Source organism: Alexandromys fortis, unplaced genomic scaffold (assembly GCF_014885135.2).
Source record: "Alexandromys fortis isolate MF-2015 unplaced genomic scaffold, M_Fortis_MF-2015_v1.1 scaffold_423, whole genome shotgun sequence".
NCBI lineage: Eukaryota > Metazoa > Chordata > Mammalia > Rodentia > Cricetidae > Alexandromys > Alexandromys fortis.
Genome location: NW_026068293.1, coordinates 232,306 through 253,891, shown reverse-complemented (window position 1 = coordinate 253,891; position 21,586 = coordinate 232,306). Strand labels below are relative to the sequence as shown.

Genomic DNA, 21,586 nt, shown 5'->3' with positions numbered 1-21,586 from the left:
TTTTTTTTATTGGATCATTTGTTCTTTTGGTGTCCAATTTCTTGAGTTCTTTGTATATTTTGGAGATCAGCCCTCCATCTGATGTGGGGTTGGTGAAGATCTTTTCCCATTCTGTAGGCTGTTGTTTTATCTTGTTGACTGTGTCCTTTGCTTTACAGAAGCTTTTCAGTTTAAGGAGGTCCCATTTATTAATTGTTTCTCTCAGTGTCTGTGCTGCTGGGATTCTATTTAGGAAGTAATTCCCTGTGCCAGTACATTCAAGTGTACTTCCCACTTTGTCTTCTATAAGGTTCAGTGTGGCTGGCTTTATGTTGAGATCTTGGATCCATTTGAACTTGAGTTTTGTGCATGGTGATAGATATGGGTCTGTTTTCATTCTTCTACATGTTGATATCCAGTTATGCCAGCACCACTTGTTAAATATGCTTTCTTTTTTCCATTTGATATTTTTTGCTTCCTTGTCAAAGATCAGGTGTTCAAAGATGTGTGGATTGATATCTGGATCTTCTGTTCAGTTCCATTGGTCCTCCTGTCTGTTCTTATGCCAATACCAGGCTGTTTTCAGTACTGTAGCTCTGTAGTAGAGTTTGAAGTCAGGGATTGTGATGCCTCCAGAAGTTCTTTTATTGTACAGAATTGTTTTGGCTATCCTGGGTATTTTGCTTTTCCATATGAAGTTGAGTACTGTTCTTTTGAGGTCTTTGAAGAATTTTGCTGGGATTTTGCGTTGAATTTGTAGATTGCTTTTGGTAAGAAATTATTTTTTTATTTAATGTGTATGGATATTTTGTCTACATGCAATCTGTACACAATGTACTTGTCTGGCATACTTGGAGGCCAAAAGAGGGTATTGGAGCTCAAGGAACTAAAGAAGGCTTTGAGCTACCATGTAGGTGATAGGAACCAAACCTGGCTCCCTTGGAAGATCAGCCGGTGATCTTAACTGCTGAGCCATCTCTCCAGTCCCAGAATTATAATCATACCTAACTTTTAAAGATTATTAATTGTATTAATTTTTTAGAGTAAATATACAGTTTAATGGGTTTCCTTGTAGCATTTGCATATATGTCATTATAAGTAGTTTTCTCTCTCCTGAGACAGAATCTCCCTATGTAATCAGAGCTGCAGTCACACTTCTGATCCTCCTGCCTCAGCTGAAGAGGACTGCTGTTTGATACCCAAAATGAAATCTATTGAATAGTATTATAGTTCACAGTATTTCTGTCAGGTTCTTACTCAGTTTTATTGCTAAGCAATAAATATTGCTATTTATTTTATATGGATGGCGTATTTTATTTCTCTTTTGACTATTGGTCATTTTTACCTTTAGCTGTTATGAAAAGTGCTTGGAGGTTCATTTCTTTTTTTTTTTTTAGATTATGGATTTATTGTGTATACAATATTCTGCCTGCATGTATACCTGCACCCCAGAAGAGGGCACCAGATTTCATTATAGATGGTTGTGAGCCACCATGTGGTTGCTGGGAATTGAACTCAGGACCTCTGGAAGAAGGGTCAGTGCTCTTAACCGCTGAGCCAACTCTCTGGCCCAGGTTCATTTCTTTAATCCCAGCACTCAGAGACAGAAGCAGACAAATTTCTGTGTTTTTTTTTTTTTTTGAACTAGCTCTTGTAGAACTCACAAAGATCTGCCTGCCTCTGCCTCATAAGTGCTGAATTAAAGGCCCCACCACCGCCTAGCTCTGGTTCTTGAGACAGTCTGGTTTACTTAGCAAGTTCTAGGCCTGCTGGGGATATACAGTGAGATACTGTGCTGGTGGCGCACGCCTTTAATCCCAGTGTTTAGGAGGCCAGAGGCAGGCAGATCTCTGAGAGTAGACCAGGCCAGCATAGTCTACAGAGAGAGTTCAGGACAGCCAGGGCTAGACAGAGAAGCCCTGTCTTGAAAAACAAACAAACAAAAAAAGAAATAGGAAAAAAGAAATGCTGAGCGAGCCTCCCTGAGCTGTTGTCTGAGTGAGCTTTCCTGAGCTTTTGGCTGAGTGCCTGTTCTCAGTCCTTCTGGGTCCATCTACAGCTGAGTGGAATTGATGAGCTGAGTAGGAATTCGAGACTAGGATTTTGAGGAGCTACCATGTAGTTTTTCACAGATGCACCATTTTATGTTGCACTAGCAATACAGTGTGTTAATTTCTCCACATCCTCTGTAGCCCTGCTCCTGTCCCATCCACCTGCTTGTTACTGTAGACATCTTAGATGTGAAGTGGTATGTAGTTGTGTGGGTTTTGTGGGATTTTGTGGGGTTTTTTGTTTTGTTTTGTTTTTGTTTTTTAAGACAGGGTTTCTCTCTAGCTTTGGAGCCTGGCCTGAAACTAGCTCTTGTAGACCAGGCTGACCTAGAACTTAGAGATTCATCTGCCTCTGCCTCCCAAGTGCTGGAATTAAAGGTGTGCATCGCTACTGCCCTGTTCTGATTTGCATTTCTTTACTGACTAGCGATGTTGAGCATATTTTATTTATTTATTTACTTTGGTTTTTCGAGACAGGGTTTCTCTGTAGCTTTGGGGCCTGCCCTGGAACTAGCTCTGTAGACCAGGCTGGCCTCGAACTCACAGAGATCCACCTGCCTCTGCCTCCCCAGTGCTGGGATTAAAGGCGTGCGCCACCACTGCCTGGTTAATGTTGAACATCTTTTAAAAACTTTGTGTATGTGTAAGTGCCTGGGTGAGTTTATGTGCATCATGTGCACGCAGCAATCCATGGAGGACAGAAGAGGGTACCGGACCCCCTGGAACTGGAGTGACGCACAGCTGTTAGTTGCCACATGTGCTGGGAACTGAACCCTGGTCCTCTGCAGTAAGTACTCCTTACCTTCATGACATCTAATCTCCAGACCACAGTTGAGTGTCTTGTCATGTGTTTTTTTCTTTCTGTATTTTTTTTAGAGGAATGTATATTGAAATCTTTTTTCCATTTCTATAATTAATTAAATTGATTAATTTTGAGACAGGTCTCTGTTGCCAAGACTGGTCTGGTACTAGGTTTAGACTCTTATCCTGCCGCTTCAGATTCCCTATGACTACTGAGCCAGTGGCTAGGAACACTTGGCTCTGTTAGTGTACATGGTTTGTACTCAGTAAATATTAGCTGATCCTACAGTTAGGATTACATTTGCTATCGTTACCTGCATTGGCAGGAAATGGTGCTTACGTTTTCCAAAGTAGGAGGTGAAACCACAAAATCTATATTTATTGTCAATTAAAGTTTTAACTGCCAGTGTTGATATTTTGCTCTTAATGTCCTAAATCATCAGTGTCTATGTCATCCCCAATGCCTCTGTGATCAGTCAGCTGGTTGGGGTCCTAATGCTCTACCCAGGGAGGAATTGTGGGTAGGCAAAGAAAAGCTGACAGTCCTCGAGCCATGGAGTGCCAGGATCTAGGTTGGACTGGTGGATTCATAGACTTTTATAAGCTCTGAATGCTTAGGGCCTGCTGCTGTAACTGTGAGAAGTTATCAGCACACAGTTTTAGGCAGTCTACATGAAGCTTATTGCTCTGGGCTTTAACAGCCATTAGCGTGATCACTTGGCAGCTAGCTTCCAGCAGCAGTGTGTGGCGGGCAGCTGACAACAGGGAGGAGCAGCAGACGGCACTGTCCCGTGCGTAGCTCCTGCCTAGGCCTCAGGTGCTGAACCCTTGGCCCTGTTGTGATGGCACTATGACTCAGGTCCGGGCTCTCAGAATCCTCAGTCCTAGGTGTCTGAACTCCTTGGCTTTTTAGAGTTGGCTCTTTGGAAGTCTTCCAGTGACCAGGCCCTGTAGTTTCTCTTCTTTTGTCCGTTGGTGTCCCTGAGGCCTCCACTCCCTGCAGTTTTGCTTCAGCTACCCTTTTGTGGCTACTGCTGCTCCTCCAATGTCACTGTTGCTGTCTTCAGCCTGCTAACGCTGCTGCTTCTGTTGTCCTTTCTTGTTCCAGCCCAGCCCGCTCAACTGATGGTAAAGGACAAAAGTAGGCTAGAAAGGGCCAGTACCTTTGACCTCAGAACTCAGTGGGGGTAGAGGACATTCAAGGTCAGCCTTGGCTACATAGTAAATTTAAGGCCAGTCTGAACTACATGAGACCCTATCTCAATTTTTAAAAACAACAAGCAAAACCAAGAAGTCTTTGTAATGTGAGTGTATTCAATGGTAAAGCTCTTGCTTGCTGTATGCGAGGGTCTAGATTCTATCCTCAGCAATAACAACCAAAAAAGGGGCCAGTAAAAGATCACTTGAGGCTTTTTTTCTTCTTCCCTTCATGTCTATACTTATAAACTGACAAACATGCTGGGCGGTGGGGGCACTTGGGAGGCAGAGGCAGGCAGATCTCTATGAGTTTGAGGCCAGCCTGGTCTATAAGAACTAGTTCCAGGACAGGCTCCAAAGCTACAGAGAAACCCTGTCTCAAAAAACAAACAACAACAACAATAAAAGACAGAACCTGTATAAGAAATATACCAGATTGGGGGCTGGAGAGATGGCTCAGTATTTAGACCACTTTTTTGCTCTCCCAAAGGATCCAGTTTGGTTCGCAGCAACTCCAGCCCCAGAGGATCTTCTTCTGGCCTTTGTGGGCATCCATACACATATGGCAGATATGATGTGGGAGTGATTTCTTACTAATAAAGAAACTGCCTCGGCCCTCATAGGACAGAAAATTAGGTAGGCGGAGTAGACAGGAGAGGATGCTGGGAAAAAGAAGCTGAGTGAGTGAGTTGCCATGATGCTCCCACTCCAGACAGACGCAGGTTAAGATCCTCTCTGGTAAGCCAGCTCATGGGCTACACAGAATATTAGAAATGGGTTAGAACAATATGTAAGAGCTAGCCAATAAGAAACTGGACCTAGCCGGGCCAGACAGTGTTTGAAAGAATACAGTTTCCGTGTAATTATTTCGGGCATAAGCTAGCCATGCGGGCGGCCGGGTGCCGGGGACGCAGCCCTGCCGCTGCTCCTATTTCAACACAGATACACAAACAGAAAGAGAGAAAACGGTTTCCAAACTGGAACTGGATGGATAGCTCAGGGGTTAAGAGCAATTGACTGCTTTTCTAGAGGACCTGGGTTTGAATTCCAGCACCTACATGGTGACTGTCTGTAACTCCAGTTCCAGGAGATCCAATGCCCTCTTCTGTTCCACAGGATCCTGCATGCATGTCGGGCACATAAACTTACACAATTACATATGCATACATATAAAATAAAAGATAGGTAAACAATTAATAAAAAACCAGTTAAGGGCTGGAGAGATGGCTCAGTGGTTAAGAGCACTGTCTGCTCTTCCAGAGGTCCTGAGTTCAATTCCCAGCAACCACATGGTGGCTCCAAACCATCTGTAAAGAGATCTGGCGCCCTCCTCTGGTGTGTGGGTATAAATGGAGGCAGAAAGTTGTATACATAATAAATAAATCTTTAAAAAAGAAAAAACAGTTAAAAAAAAAGCCCTTGGAATAGTAATTGTGAGAGACATTATTAATTAGGGAGTCCCTCTTCCTCTGCCAGACCACATCCTTTTCCTCTACCTCTGCCTTCTGCAGCAGCCTCCTTTCTTAGAGCCAGCATCCACAAGTAGGGTATCCACTGGCAAACTGTTGGTAATGGATTAATTGAGTGCTGTTCCTTAAATACTTGGTGTTTCTTACTGTGCAGGTTGTTTTTCAGCATGTGTCCGTGCTGATTGATCTATGCTGGTCATTGTTCCATGGCCCTGTGTTCCATTTTCAATTCAGTGATTGTAGGTTCATGTCTCAGCTTCATCAAGAATCTCATAGGCTTCATCTTGTTGATGACCTCCATTTTTCTAGTTCTTTTGGGTTCATCTTCCTGCCTCAGCCTCTGGAGTACTGTGATTACAGATGTGCACCAGCCCATCTTTTGTTGGGCCAAATGTTCCAGCAGTAGGGGGCAACACAGGAAAATGGCTCTGTGACGGCTGGAAAGGGTGTGTGTGGCAAGGGTGTTTGCACCAATCATAGGAGACCCTCATGTAAATAAAGACTGTGCCAATCACACTACAGTCCCCCATGTTGAAGGGACTTGCTTCAGAGGACCTGCTTCTCTTGTAGCCTGGATGGAAATAGCTGCAGGGTCATTTAGAGTCCACTGAGGCCCATGGTGGCATGCACATGTCTAGCACTAGCTTTTCAAACACTCGTGGCTGGTGCGGTGCCTGTTTAAGCAGCAACCAGCTGTGATTGCTATGCATATTTCTCAAGGCAGCCACAGAAACTTCAAAGCAGCTAGTGCTGGCGTGAGTGTTGTTTTCCAGTGAAGTTTGGTGGGGGATAAGGGAAGGGTCTAACAGCTGTTAGTTAGAGAACCAAATGGCTCTGGCTCCCAATACCTTAGCTTATTTAAAGGAAGAGTAAACACTAAAGGGGTGCTTTCAATAAAGGCAAACATTACAGTGGACTTGTAGTGTTTAACAACACTGAACAGTGTCTAACTCCTGCCCAACCAAGTATCTCAGGGAGACCGTCTAGTCACCATCTACTTACACTGATACTTAGACAAGTTTTCCTTCATTCTGCCCTTTTAGGAGACAGTTACTTGTAAATGCCACAATTAGTATACTTTTGGGAAGTCTTTGGGGAAGCCCACTTTTTATAGTTAATGATATTGGTCATTGATGCCTTTATTCTCCCCACCCATACTTGGTGCTGGAGAATATGGTAGGCAAGGACTCCACCAACTGCCAGCCCTGTTTCACCGTCATCTTTCTGCTGCTACGACATGTCTTTATTAACTGATCAGAGGTAGAAGAAAGGGGGATTTTACCCTTTAGAGGGGATCTTCTGTTTGTTTCTTGCACAGGTCCTTACTATGTATGCAGTTGCTGGCATTGTGGGAGTGCATCCCCATGCTGGCACAGAACAGCCACCTGGGACTGATGGCTGATTTCCTACAGGGTGGTAGGTAGACTGCTCATTTCATGGCATGATCTGGAGTGGAGCAGTTGTTTTAAGCAGAATGTGTAGAAAGCTGACTACAAATCTTAATCTGGTTATTTTCTTTGACTAAATTTTTTTTTAAAGATTTGTTTATTTATTATGTATACAGTATTCTCAGTATTCTGTCTGCATGTATGTCTGCAGGTCAGAAGAGGACACCAGATCTCATTACAGATGGTTGTGAGCCACCATGTGGTTGCTGGGAATTGAACTCAGGACCTTTGGAAGAGCAGGCAGTTCTCTTAACCGCTGAGCCATCTCTCCAGCCCTCTTTGACTAAATGTAATGAATCGTATATATTCAGCAACTAGTAATTATTGATGGTCTCTCTCTGTGTGTGTCCCAGCTTTGTCCTGAACTCTCCTGCCTTTCACCAGGCCTCCACACCTATTTCTGTGAACTGTGCCAGCAATGCCACTGTATTGAATGAGTTTTATCTTATGTATGTAGGTATCATGTAGGTATTTTTACCGATTTATTTGACTTCAGGTCTGTATTCTCTTTTGAAAATTATTTACGGGACTGGAGAGATGGCTCAGCAGTTAAGAGCACTGGCTGCTCTTCTAGAGGTCCTGAGTTCAATTCCCAGCAACCACATGATTGTGGTTACACAACCATCTGTAATGAGATCTGGTGCCCTGTTCTGGCCTGCAGGCATACATGCAAACAGAACACTGTATACATAATAAATACATAAAAATACATATATTTAAAAAATCATTTACCTGTTAGTAATTAATTGTGTGTGTTGTACATGTGGATGTCAGAGGGCAACTTGTGAGAGTTAGTTCTCTCATTTCACTGTGGAGTCTAGGGATTAAACTTTCATTTTCAGGGCTTGGTAGCAGGCGCCCCCCCCCCCCCCCCCCCCCCGAGCTATCTCACACCCTACCTCTGTTTTTTTGAGGGAGCCCTGGATGGCCTGGTACTTGCTCTGTGTCAGGCTGGACTCTAAGCCTAGGCAGTGCTACTCCCTGTCTTTCCTGTGCTGGGGTCACAGGTGACATCACATTCTTTGTATCTCCATTTCCCTGATGAACATCTTTGGCTTGTTATTTCTGTTGTCTGTATTAAGAAGCACTACTGTTTGTGTACTACTGGAACGTGGAAACAGTAGTCTGTTGAAGGACCCTTACTACAGCCGAGAAGGTGGTAAGTCAAACAATACTGGTACAAGTCTGTAGTCCTAGCATTCAGCAGGCGGAGGAAACATGAGTGTGAATTCTAAACTGCAGGCTACCAGATCTCAAATGGCGATTTGATTTTTATTTATTTTTTATTCTCTTTTAATTGTTTTCAATGAGCTATACATTTTTTTCTGCAACCTCCTTTCTCCCCCTCCCCTTCTGCCCTCTCCTGTGACCCCCATGCTCCCAGTTTACTCAGGAGGTCTTGTTTTTTTCTCCTTCCTATGTAGATCCATGTATGTCTCTCTTAGGGTCCTCTTTGTTGTCTAGGTTCTCTGGGTTGTGGACTGTGCTGTAGGTTGGTTTTTTTTCCTGTCTAGAAGCCATTTATGAGTGAATATATATATTTGTCTTTCTGGGTCTGGGTTACCTCACTCTATGTGTTTTTTAGATCCATCTATCAAATGGAGATTTTTTTTTTTCGAGACAGGGTTTCTCTGTAGCTTTTTTGGTTCCTGTCCTGGAACTAGCTCTTGTAGACCAGGCTGGCCTCAAATGGAGATTTTAAATTAGAAGTTGTTTCAGTGGGGCTGAAGAGGTGGTTCAACTGACTGTTAGTTAAGAGCACTGGCTGCTCTTCCGGATAACACTGGTTCAGATCTCAGCAACCATTTGGCGATTCATAACCATCCATAACTCTCATTTCAGGGGATCATGTCTTAATTACTTTTCTTTTTAAAAGATTTTATTTATTATGTGTACACTGTTTTAGTCTGCATGTGTACCTGCAGGCCAGAAGAGGGCGCCAGATCTCATTACAGATGGTTGTGAGCCACTATGTGGTTGCTGGGAATTGAACTCAGGACCTCTAGAAGAGCAGCCAGTACTCTTAACCACTGAGCCATCTCTCCAGCCCACATGTAATAAATTTTATGTATTCTTTTTTCAGTTTAATTTTCCTTTTTGCAGATTAGTAGTGCTCCAGGAACTTGGCACACATATGTAACATTAATATGTTGTCAGTGGCTTCTGATTTTCAGAGATGTTAAGCTATTTAAAAGGGGTCTAGAAAGATGGCTTAGAGGTTAATGGCACTTACATTCTCTTCCAGAGAACATGAGTTTGGTTCCCAGCACTCATCAGCTCACAAACACCTGGCACTTTAGCTCCAGGGAATTCCAGGAATGCCCTCTTCTGGCCTCCATGGGCATGTACACCACACACAGATACATATACATAGGGCTGGAGAATTGGCTCCGTGCTTAAGAACACTTGTTGCTCTTGCAGAAGACCTGTGTTCAATTCTCAGCACCCTCTTGGCGGTTCACAACAGTCTATAATTCCAGTTCCAGGGGATTAAATGCCTTCTTTTGATCTCTTTCTGTGTTGCCACCATGGCCGCTTCCACAGTGCGAGTGTTTGGTTATGACTGTATGACTTAGAAAGCTAAAATAATTACTATCTTGTTACAGAAAAGTTAGCTGGTATCTAGTCTAGTTCATCATAATGGTTTCATAGATTATACTGTATTAAGATGAGGATTAAGACGAGCTGCCAGCAGTCCATCATGCTTGATGCTTTACGCATTTGCACATGTACACTTATTTATATTATAATCTCTGTGTGTGTGTGTGTACACATGTGTGCATCTATGTGTGGAGGTAAGTCTCTGTTGTCTTGCCTTCTGAAACAAGGTCTCTAAATGGCAGTCAATGATTAGGTTAGGTTGGTTGGCCAGGGATCTGCTTGTTTCTGCTTCCCTAGTGTTGGGAATATAAGCATATACCACTATTCCTGACTTTTTCGCCTGGGTTCTAGATATCCAGTTCAGGTCCCATGATTGCATAGCAAATACTTGACCACCTGAACTGTCTCCCAGCCTCTACATAGTTGTTAATAACATATCTGATCTTAAACATTTAAGTATTAGTATCAAAATTCGAATCTGGAGGTCTGAATTCAAAGTTTGTTCATCCTGTTGATCACATTGTATTGTAAATATTTATATTTTCGTCTTTCAGAAAGAGACTTGGGGACTGGAGAAATGGCCCAGCAATTAAGAACACTTGCTGCTTTTGCAAAGGACCTGAGTTCAGTTCCTAGGATCCACAGCAGGCTGCTTATACACTATGTGTAACTCCAGTTCCAAGGGATCTGACACCCTCACACAGCTACACATGAAGGCAAAACGCAGATAAATATAAAATAATAAATAAGCAAAAGCAGAAATAACAACTAAGTGTATCTGTCTAACAAAGTATGTATCTCTCCCAGCTGGAGAGGGAAAATACTCTCTGGGAATGTAAAAGTGTATTAACTTTATGTATCCCACCTGGATACAGCATTCAGGGCAAATGGAGTAGGAAAAACGTGATTTTTTCCCCCCAAGACCTTTCTACAACTGTTGCTGATCCAGTAAATGTAGACTGTCAGTTTTGTGGACTACAAACCTAGGATCCAGACTTTTTTATATTTAAATTTTTTCCAAGAGTCTCATTCTGTGCCCTAATCTGGTTTTAAGCCGGAGATCTTTCTCCCTGAGCCCATTGAGTGATATAGCATTACAGGCATGTTCTATCATCTTAATGTGTCTCTCTGTAATCTTATGTCTGATATTATTAGGAGCAGTTTTAAACTTTTAAAAAAATTTCTTTAATATGTATAAGTATTTTGCCTACATGTAAGTCTGTGCACCACGAGTGTACCTGGTACCTGAAGAAGGTGTCAGATTGTTTGGAACTGGACTTGTAGGTGATTATGAACCTCCATGTAGGTGCTAGGAATTGAACCTGGATTTTCTGGAAGAGCAACCAGTGCTCTTAACTGCTGAGCCAACTCTCAGCCCCAGGAGTAGTTTTTTTTTTTTTTTTTGTTTTTGTTTTTTCTTTTTTCTTTTTTTTTCATTTTTAAATTTGATTAAAAAACTTTTCTAACACATATCCTGACCAGTTTCCCCTCTCTCCCCTCCCCTGAGTTTTCCCACCTTACCTCCTTCCTCCCCCAGGAGTATTTTTTTTTTTTTTTTTGAGACAGGGTCTTGGTGTGTAACACAGGCAGGCTCAGTTGATACAATACCAGCATTCGGATGATGGAAGGGTTATGAGTTCAACTGAGCCTGCCTGTGTTACATACCAAGACCCTGTCTCAAAAAACTGGTGCATGCTTTTAATCTTAACACTGAGGAGACAAAAACAGGACAGTCCCTGAGTTCCAGGTCATCCAGAGCTACACAGTGATAAACTGTCTCAAACAGCAACAACAATAGAAAAACAAACAAAACCACAGCCTCATTATGGGTTAAATAGACGTTTTTGGTTTCTTTTGAAACAGGATTTTGCTGTGTATCCCAGGCAGGCCTTGGACGCCCAGCAGTCTTCTTGGTTCAGCCTCTGAGTGCTTATAGTATGCCCGCTAACCTTTCCTTGCTTTTTATAAACTATTCAATATAGTGATTTAAAATCTCTTTAAACAGTTCGGTGGATGGAATAGTCTTGGATTGGGACTAGAGAGATGTCTTAGAGACCAGGCATTTGCTGCTCTTAGAGAGGGCCTGGCATTTCACAACCCTCTAGAACTCCAGGGGATCTGGTGCTCTCTTCTGGCCTCAGCGTGCACTGCGTCCATGTGTGTGGTACGCTTACACGCACGCAAAACACTCATACACATAGCATAAAAAAAAATCCTAAAAAATAGCCTTAAATATCTGTATTATTCACTATTTAAAGAATCATCATAAAGCAGGATATGTATTTTTATTCCTACTAAATTAATTATGATTATATTTTTCTTGGTATTTGCTAAAACAAACCTTTGACTGTCTAGGCAAAAGTGAAGAAAGCTTAATTAAACTGCTGCTGAATAATTGAGAGAGTTTTAGTGACTTAGCAGATGAAAGCCACCCTCTTTCTGAGTGTCTGGCTGGTAGTACACAGTGGAGAAAGCATGAGTTTCCGTAACTGCTGTCGTTCTTGCTGGTCTCTTCCAGTATTCCTTCTTCCATTTTGTTGGGGCCAGTTAGTTTCTGTCTGAAGCTGTTTTAGTTTTCCTACAGAAGCCAGACTTAATCGTAATTACAATCTGTGCTTTTAAGAATTCAAATTATTTATTTATTTATTGGTTTTTTTTGAGACAGGGTTTCTCTGTAGCTCTGTTTTGGAACTCGCTCTGTAGACCAGGCTGGCCTTGAACTCACAGAGATCCGCCTGTCTCTGCCTCCCTAGTGCTGGAATTAAAGGTGTACACCACCCTAAAATTTTATATGTATTGATGTTTTACCTGCCCTGTGCTCACAGGCAAGGTGTGGGGCCAGCTCTCCTGAAACCACAGATATTAACATGGCTTTAGGCAACAGTCCAGACCACAGATGTCCCAGTGAGCTTTGGTTGTAGCATGGGCAGCAGTGTACTTTGAGCATTCTTAGCAGACTCTGAACTATCTGCTTATCAGTGACAACTGTTTCCTGATTGAAAATGGGGAACAAAATATTCATGTGTGCAGTTTTTCTTTGCAGGTCATTTGCATGGTTACAGTAATGATGGGATTCAATTGTATTTTTTAATAGAGTAGCTCCTGATCAATAAAAAATTTGAAGAAATAAAATAAGAAATAAAAAAGAAAGTATACTTTAAAATGTATTTAATTAAAATATAATCATATCAACTGGGCAGTGGTGGCGCACGCCTTTAATCATAGCACTCGGGAGGCAGAGGCAAGCAGAGCTCCAGGCCAGCCTGGTCTATAGAACGATTTCCAGAATAGCCAAGGCTACACAGAGAGGCCTTGTCTCGAAACTCTCGCCCCCAAAAGATTATCTCTCCCCTCTTCTCTCCAACCTCTCTCATGTTCTGCCTCCCTCCTATCAAATCCACGGCTTCTTTAGTTATTATTCTTACACGTATGTGTGAAAAAATACATCATGCAATCTGCTGAGTACAGTTAGTGTTGCTTTTGTGTAATGTGTTTTGAGGGGTGACCACTTGGGACTGGATAACTCACCCTAGGGCAGACTAGTTCTCCCTCTCTCAGCAGCTATTAACGGCCTGTATTTTCTCATCTAAGGATGGGGTCTGGAGAGATTACCCTCATCCACGGCCTGCCAGCTGGTGTCATTGTTAGGTTTCGTTAGGGCAACTATTTATAGTTGAGTATCATGGATGTAGCTTCCCTGTCATTTCTAGACACAGCCTTGCAGCAGATTTCCTGTCTCTTTTCTCTTTCCATTCCATCTTCCACAATGATCCCCAAGCCTTAAGTGTAGGGGCTGCAGTAGATGTATTGGTGTGGGCTGGGCACCCCGGTCAGTAGTTCTCTGCATTTGGATCAGTTGTGGCTTTCTATAATAATCTCGATGAAAAAGACGCTTTCATGAGAGATTAGTACTATGCTTATGTTTCTGTGCCATGTGGGCAGGCTAAAGTGTCAGGGATCGGTGAGTCCCAGAGAGGGGAGAGGGGGCCGAGAGAGAAAGCATACTTACCAATTAAGATGATCAGATTGTAAGGTTAAGTTTTCTTCAGAAAATGGTGCTTTTCATGAACTAAAACTAGTTTTGCAGAAATTGAAAACCCACATATGTCACTTACACAGTTGTTACTGATATTCATTATTGAAATAGTAAATGTGTTTGTATTTTTCCTTCTAGATTCTGGAAGAAGACATGACTGTCTGCAATGATACATCCTGACAAGAAGTTAATACCAGAGAAGGAAAAGAAATCAACAGCTAGTGAACAGAATTTTAAACAACCAGGATTTTGTATTTGTTACTTCTAACTACAGACTTATATTGCCTACTTTTAAATTATCAGGATTCCCAGAATTTGGACAAGATATATTTTTTTTTTTTGGACATTGAGAAAACTGCAATGTCTAGGAAACAAAGCCAGAAGGGTAAGATCACATATGTGCATAAATTGTTGGAATAGTTTTTGCCGTCTGGGGAATGTGTGTAGTTTAGTGGTAGAGAGTTTGCCCGGCATGCACAGGGCCCTGGGGTGGGGAATAAAGCTCAAGTGCTTAGTGGCATGCATGAGGTCAGCCTGGATTTGATCCCCAAGAACTGCAGAACTTAAAACCAAAGCATGGTTGTAGACCAACAATACTTTCGTCTGTATGTTTTACAACTATTCCTTTAGTAACATATTCTGAATGATTTTGCAAGGATTGTGTTAGGTTTTAGTTTTGTGTATAAGTCTGAGAATTGATCTTACTAGAACTTGTTTTTTTTTTTTTGTTTTTTTTTTTTTGGAATTTCGAGACAGGGTTTCTCCGTAGCTTTGGAACTAGTAGAACTTGTTTTTCTACTCAGACAGATTTATCCAATTGCAGTAGATTTGTTAGCGAGTGGGAGGTATCCTGATGGCGCACTTTTGTAGAGTGGCATGTGTTAGGGAGATGTAGTAGAGGCTAGCTTCCTGCAGGATGCTTCATATTCCAAGGGACAGGAAATGGAGCAAGAGTGAATGCTTCCAGGCTTTGTTTCCTTCTTTAGCTTTCTTTCCGCGTTTGCTACCCTGGCAGAATGGAAGATAGAGACATGAAGTATCAAGAGAGGTTATAGTGAGGGGAAGCAAAACAGAGGCTGTGTAGAACCCCTTTCCAAGTGTGCTGGAACAGCAAGTGTAACAGCAGCTGAGCCACTGCACAGGATTCATTCAGAGAGTGACCTTCTTCTCTTGTTCATTTTCATTTTTAATATGGTCTTTAATTCAAAACAGAATTTCATAGATTGAGGTCTTCACAGATTCAATGTGGTGGAAATGCTTTTAATTTAGATTAGAAAGTTCAAAAACCTCAAAAGATAATAAGCCACGGTTACTTATAGTTTTGAAAACTAATTTCATTGTAGTATTAGCAGAAGAGAAGATTATCTCTCGCATACTAAAGTTGGTGCTGTCTTCAGTTTTGAAGTTTGGGAGTATTCTAGGCATTAGCTAGCAGTTCTGTGACAGTGGCCTGCCTGCCTGCCTGCCTTTCTTTTCAGACAGGGTCTATGTAGCTTAGGCTGTCCTAGAACTCTCTGTAGACCAGGCTGGCCTCTAACTGAGAGATCTGCTTGACTCTGCCTCACTTGCGCCACCACCTGGCAACAACAGGCTTTCTTCCTTGCACTTCTGTTTGTACAGTAGGACCAGCTCCTACACTTTCCAGTGTCCGTGGGAAGAAAGAAGCAGCACCACTTACTTTTTTTTTTTTTTTTTGAGACAGGGTTTTTCTGTGTATCTCTGACTGCCCTGGAACTTGCTTTGTAGATCAGGCTGGGCTTGAGCTCACAGAGTTCTACCTGCTTCTGCTACCCAAGTGCTGGGATTAAAGGTGTGCACCACCATCACCTAGCCTTCCACTTACAAGCTTTAAATTATTCTTAAACTGTTAGAGAAAAAGGAAAGTCTAAGGCTCATTCATAAGGAAAGAGCTAAGTTATAACCTCATTTGCCACTGTATGTGTTTTTGGCAACCTCCTGACCCATCTTTTAGGAACTACCATGTAGATACCTATAGTGAGGAGGCGAGCAGGCCTGCTTTTTATCCTGCCTGGCTTCCGCACGGCTAGCTTAGCCCCGGAAATAACAACACACAAACTGTATTCATTGAAACACTGCCTGGCCCATTAGTTCTGTCCTCTTAATGGCTAACTCTCACATTTTGATTAACCCATTTCTATTAATGTGTGTAGCACCACGAGGTTGGCTTACCAGGAAGATTCTAACCTGCGTCCATCTCGGAGAGGAAAGCTATGGCATCTGACTCACTTCCCTTCTTTCCAGCATTCTTTTCTGTCTACTCCGCCTATCTAAGCTGCTGTCCTATCAAAGGCCAAGGCAGTCTCTTTATTTGACCAATGAAAGTAACACAAAGACAGAATACCCACCTTTACCTTTCTGCTTTGTCCCTTTATTCATAATATGTCCTCAGTCCCTTGCTCCTTTCCTTTCTACCCCTCCCTTCCACCTCTTCTTTCCCTCTTTCCTTCCTTCCTTTACTTCTATCTGTCCCGTCCCCCTTTCCTTTCTTCCTCTTATTCTCCCTCTTTCCCTCCCCTTCCCTTCTTTCCTCTTCCCCCTCTTTCCTCCCTTCTTCTCTTTCTCCTCCTCCCCTCCCCTCCTTCTTCCCTTCTATCAGTCTTGTAATCCAGTGCTAGGTAGACAGAGACAAATGGCTTTCTGGTCCTCACTGTCCAGCCGACCTAGTCTAGTTATAAGCCTAGACCGGTGGTGAGAGGTAATGTCTGAGAAATGGTCACTTTGATTGCCACATGCCAGCTGCGTTCAGTTCATGCAATAGCCACCTTTCCAAGAGCTTATATTTGCTCAAGCATTCATTTCAGCTTTAAAAATACTTGTATCTGTTTGTTTGCATATTTATTTATTTTGTGTGTGAGGACAATGTGCATACACAGCTTCCTGTGGAGCTCAGAGTTTAACTTGGTAGGAGTCGACTTTCTTCTGTTTGAGTCCCAGGGATCCAACTCAGGTCATCAGGCTTGACAGTGAGGCCTTTACCTGTGTAATCATCTTGTGGGCTCTTGAGTTAACCTTTTAATTTTTAAAAGGACGTTGAATAAAAGAATAAAGATGACTAAAAGTAGTTGAACTTCTAGACTTCCTTATCTCTAACTTTACCCTTTTAATTGGATCTTACCTTTTCTTGCCTTCCTTTGGCCCTGGTAAAATGTTAGCCATATTGTTCCTCATCTTGCTGTGCATCTGTGTATAACAGTGAGTAGCCAACAGCTGTGATCTGCCAAGGAGCTGTCAGAGTAATGGACCCTTAAGAAGTAGAGTATCCAGTGCGTAGCAGCAGCAGTGTTGTCTGACAACTCGGACTCCCTTGATTCTCCAGGAGGACTAAGGGTGTTACTCTGGACAAGGGATAATACTGCAACTGACTTCCTCGTTTTTCCATCAGTGAAAAATTTAACAAGCTTCAGAATGGGAGTCTAGCTCAGTGGTAGATCTTTTACCCAGCGTGTAGGTGATTGCCCAGAATTGCAGAATATGGGGAGGGATTCTCAGAGTTTATAATCCCAATTTCACCTCACTTTGTCAAGGAAATAATTTGTCATTGTCTGTATTCTTCGGAAATGGTGTAAGCAGTCTAAATAATAGATACAAATTTAGTAGCTTTCTGAGAACCTCTCAACTTACTTCATACCTAAGCAGATCTGTACACTTGAGTTTGCTGTAAGCAGTCTAGAGTGGGGGTGGGCAGGGCTTTGATGGAGAGAAATCTGTTAATCAAATTCCCTTTAGTACTTCAGAAAGCCTCTGTATATTTATAATGTTAGCTTTGGCTAACTTCTTGGGGTAGGGTCTAGGGTGGTGGGGCTTTTAGTAATCTCTACTCCCTAAGTGCTGTTGTGGGAGCCCATTGCATGGTTTATTATTATTATTATTATTATTTATTTTGAGACAGGTTCTCACTGTGTAGCCCTGGCTGGCCTGGAACTCACTGTGTGAATCAAAATGGCTTTAAACTTAGAGCGATCCACTTACCTCTACCTCTCAAGTTCTGGATTAAAAATGTGCACTGCCAAGCCTGGCTGTTGTATGGTTTTAGTTATATGCAGTTTGATAAGCTAATTCTTAGTTGCTGTCGTATTAATATACTTTTTGTCTTTTTTTTTTTTTTAAGACAAGTTCTCACTGTGTAGCCCTGTCTGGCCCAGAACTTGCTCTGTAGACCAGTCTGGTCTGGATCTCACAAAAATCTGCCTGCCTCTGCCTACAAAGTTCTGGAATCAAAGGTGTGCACTATCATGCCCGATCAGAGTCAGGTTCTTCTGTTGGTCTGTAGCTCACTAGAGGATAAATTGGCTGGCTGACCGCAAGCTCCAGGGATCTGCCTGTCTCTGCCTCCCCTGGGCTGAATTACAAACACAAACATGCTTGAATTTTTTTTTAATTGGTTGGGAATTAGAGAGTTGGCTTAGTGGTTAAGAGCACTGACTGTTTTTCCAGAGGACCCAGGTTCAAGTTTAGCATCCACATGGCAGCTCACAACTGTGTGTCTCTAGTTGCAGGGAATCCAACACACTCTTCTGACTTTAGCATTGAGCCACCTCCCTAGTCCCCTATCTCTTTAGGACCTGGGGGCAGGGATGAGTACTGCATTTATTAGCCAAGGGGTAGGGTACTAGGATCTTCTTAAATAGACATATACATATATATGGTTTTGTTGTTTTCTTTTTAGTTTTTTTCAGACAGGGTTTCTGTGTAACAGCTAGCTGTCCTGGAACTAGCTCTGTAGACCAGGCTGGCCTCAAACTCACAGAGATCTCCTTGCCTCTGCCTCCCGAATGCTGGGATTAAAGCCACCATGCCCAGCTAGACCCTATTTTTTAACTATTCTAATTTTATTAATCTGAGTTTGTTCCCTTTCATTCCTCCTCCTTTCTTCCTTTCCTTTATTCACCCATCTAGTCATGAGATTACAGACATGCTTTACTACACCCAATTTGTTTTGTATGTTAGTTTTATGTTAATTGGCATGCTGGATAAATTCAAATAATATGGAGATTAATTTTGGGAGCTGAGTGGAGAGCTGCCATTTGTTGTCTTTGTAGTTTGTGTTTGCTGGTGTGTTGTGAGGGGAATAATTAAAAGGCTGGTAGGCATCCTTCTCTAATAGAAGCTATAAATTGCTGTTTTAATCCGACTGTCCCCTCTCCTAAAGGAGATCGGTGGTTTGAGTCTCTAACCGTAAGTAGATAGATGATTGATGTCTCTGTACCATCCCCCTGCTCATTGGTAGTTCTTCAGTGGAGCGAGGGAGCTCACTGCAGCATTCAGATGATATCATTTGACTGCTCTGTGCTCTCAGGAGGTCTGGACGATAGTGCTGGCTGTCTAGGGTCTTCCTCTTTCTCAGCGCATCTCTTCCAATTGATAAAGGTAATTGAGAACTACCCATGTTCTGTACTCCTCTGGAAAACGTACACATGGTGAGTTTGTCTAAGTGCCTCCTGGTCCTTTTGTGTTAACAGAGGCTAGAGCTCAATGAATTCACAATTCATTGTAACTGGCAAACATAATTTCTCTTAAATGACATGGGTTGTATTCGTGTCGTCTTTCACACTTGCACGCATCTTACTTACCGTAACATAAAACTTGGATCTTTCATAGCAACCAGGAGTTATTTGGAAAGAAGATAAAAGTTAAATTCTAAACCAAACTTTATTTTATTTTATTTTTTTGTATTTTCGTAGCTTTTGGTTCCTGTCCTGGAACTAGCTCTTGTAGACCAGGCTGGCCTCGAACTCACAGAGATCCGCCTGCCTCTGCCTCCCAAGTGCTGGGATTAAAGGTGTGTGCCACCACTGCCCGGCTAAACCAAACTTTAATTAAAAGTTCTAGTACCTACTTGCTGACCCCCAATTTTCCAAGACTCCATTTCTAGGGGATCCAGTGCTCCCTCTGGCATCTGCAGGTACCAGGCACATGTGGTGCACATGTATACATGCAGGCAAACACTCTCTGAGACAGTCTCACTATGTACCTCTAGTTATCCTGGATCTTATTGTACAGCCCAGGCTGGCCTTGAACTCACCAAAATCCACCTGCCTCTGCCTCCTAAATGCTGGGATTAAAAGTGTGTGCCTCCATACCTGGCAAAAATAAATAAATCTTTTAAAAAATAAAATTTGATTTTATGACTAACTCAAAATGTAGTTATATATGAGCTGTGTATATAATGGGATTTTCTAAGTCATAACTAAATTATTAGTAATTACATGGGGAAGGTAGCTATTCTTGATCTTTTTGTCTTGGATGAATACAGCACATAGAGTATATCAGGTTTTTTATATTCTTTTAGATTCTTCAGGATTCATTTTTGATTTGCAGTCCAATACTGTATTTGCCCAGGGAGGAACTTTTGAGAACATGAAAGAGAAGGTAAGATTAATTACTATGGATATTAAATTTGAATACCATAGGAAAATTTGTTAATATAAGCAGTGACTATCACAAATGCATTATGAATATGAAATCTGCCCTGGTGTAGTGGCACATGCCTGTAATTCCAGGAGGCAGAGGCAGATGGATTTCTGTGAAGCCAGAAATCTGGTCTCCATAGTAAGTTCCAGGCCAGTCAGGGTTACATAGTGATATTGGTCTCAAAAAAAAAAAAAAAGAAAAAAAAAAGGAAAAAAGAAAATGAGCTAGGTGGTGGTGGTGCCATCAGAACTCTAATAGTTACACAGAAGACATGGCTTTTCATTGTTCTAGGTACTAAGGACTGAATAGCAGACAAACATAAAACTGTGGTCTAGGATTGGCGCTCCAGTGAGTGTGTGCCTAGCATGTGAAACCTCTCGCACTGCAAAAACAAAAGCTAACCAACAAAAAAGTTCTAATTACCCATTAACAGGAGAATGAATAAATTAGATATATTATACAATAGGAATGCTGTGTACAATGTGTGTGTTAAAATATATGAATAACAAACATGCTTATCAATATGAAGAAAATAATGTGTGGCAAAAAACTAAAAAAGGTATGCATGATGAAATAATACTTATAAAATAGTATAGATATACATATACTGCATGAAAATACAAATATATTAAAATTAAATCAAATTTTGGAGTAGGAATTCCTGGAGAAATAGGATGTAGGAGATGTCCAGTGGACTTTATTTGCATTTGTTTTATTTTATTAAGCTGGATTATTGCTAGTGCATTATGTTTTATGCACCTAAAATAGCCTATAATAATTCAGACGATCTCTGTCAGTTATCTCTGTAGTCTTTATACAGCTAAATGACACAAAGTAACAAGTGTTCTGAATAGTGCTGTATACAAATCTAAGTTGTTGGGCTGGAAAAATTTTGACTCATTGGTGAGAGCACTTGCTGTGCAAGCATGAGGACTTGAATTCGGATCCACAGAACCCACATACAGACCTGCATATAGCTGTGACCCCAGCACAATGGGAGGAATGGACAGGAGGACCCCTGGAGCCTGCTGGCTGCCAGCCGCACTCCAGGTGAGAGACTCTGCCTCAAGGGAATGAAGTGGAGAGTTATAGAATGGAAGAGCCAGTGCCTTCTGGCTTTTACAGTGTGCATGGGGATTTGTACTCACACACCTATGTTCCTGTATACCAGACTCACACGTGTATGACACACAGACATTTAAAAAACAAAAACCTAAACTGTTAGGGTTAATGGTTCATTAAATTTTCTAATTACCTATAGTATGCTTACTGTGAAGAGCCACTGATGGTAAATTAATAGCTGGCACCTAAATGAAACTACATTTGTGTGACACCATATCTTAACTGCCTACTCTTTCTTGGCATATAATCTTGTGCATACCATCTAATTTTTTGTTTTTGTTTTTTTGAGACATGGAACTCACTAAGTAGACCAGACTGGCCTTGAACTTACAGAGATCTGCCAGGCTCCTGAGTGCAGGGAGTTAAGCCCATACTCAGCACCTTCTAACTTTAAAAATATAAATTAATATTATCATTTGTGTGTGGGAGAGAGAGTGTGTTGGTGTGTAC

General features: G+C 41.9%; 1 protein-coding gene across 1 annotated transcript in view; it reads left to right on the top strand.

Moving 5' to 3' along the window:
* The window catches only part of Spats2 (spermatogenesis associated serine rich 2), a 78,398-nt gene that overhangs the window by 19,101 nt on the left and 37,711 nt on the right, over positions 1–21,586 (top strand). The window contains exons 2-3 of the mRNA XM_050132434.1: positions 13,721–13,967; positions 19,893–19,972. Coding sequence (XP_049988391.1) covers positions 13,943–13,967; positions 19,893–19,972 — 105 coding nt within the window. The 5' untranslated portion in view covers positions 13,721–13,942. The remainder of the gene's footprint in view (positions 1–13,720; positions 13,968–19,892; positions 19,973–21,586) is intronic.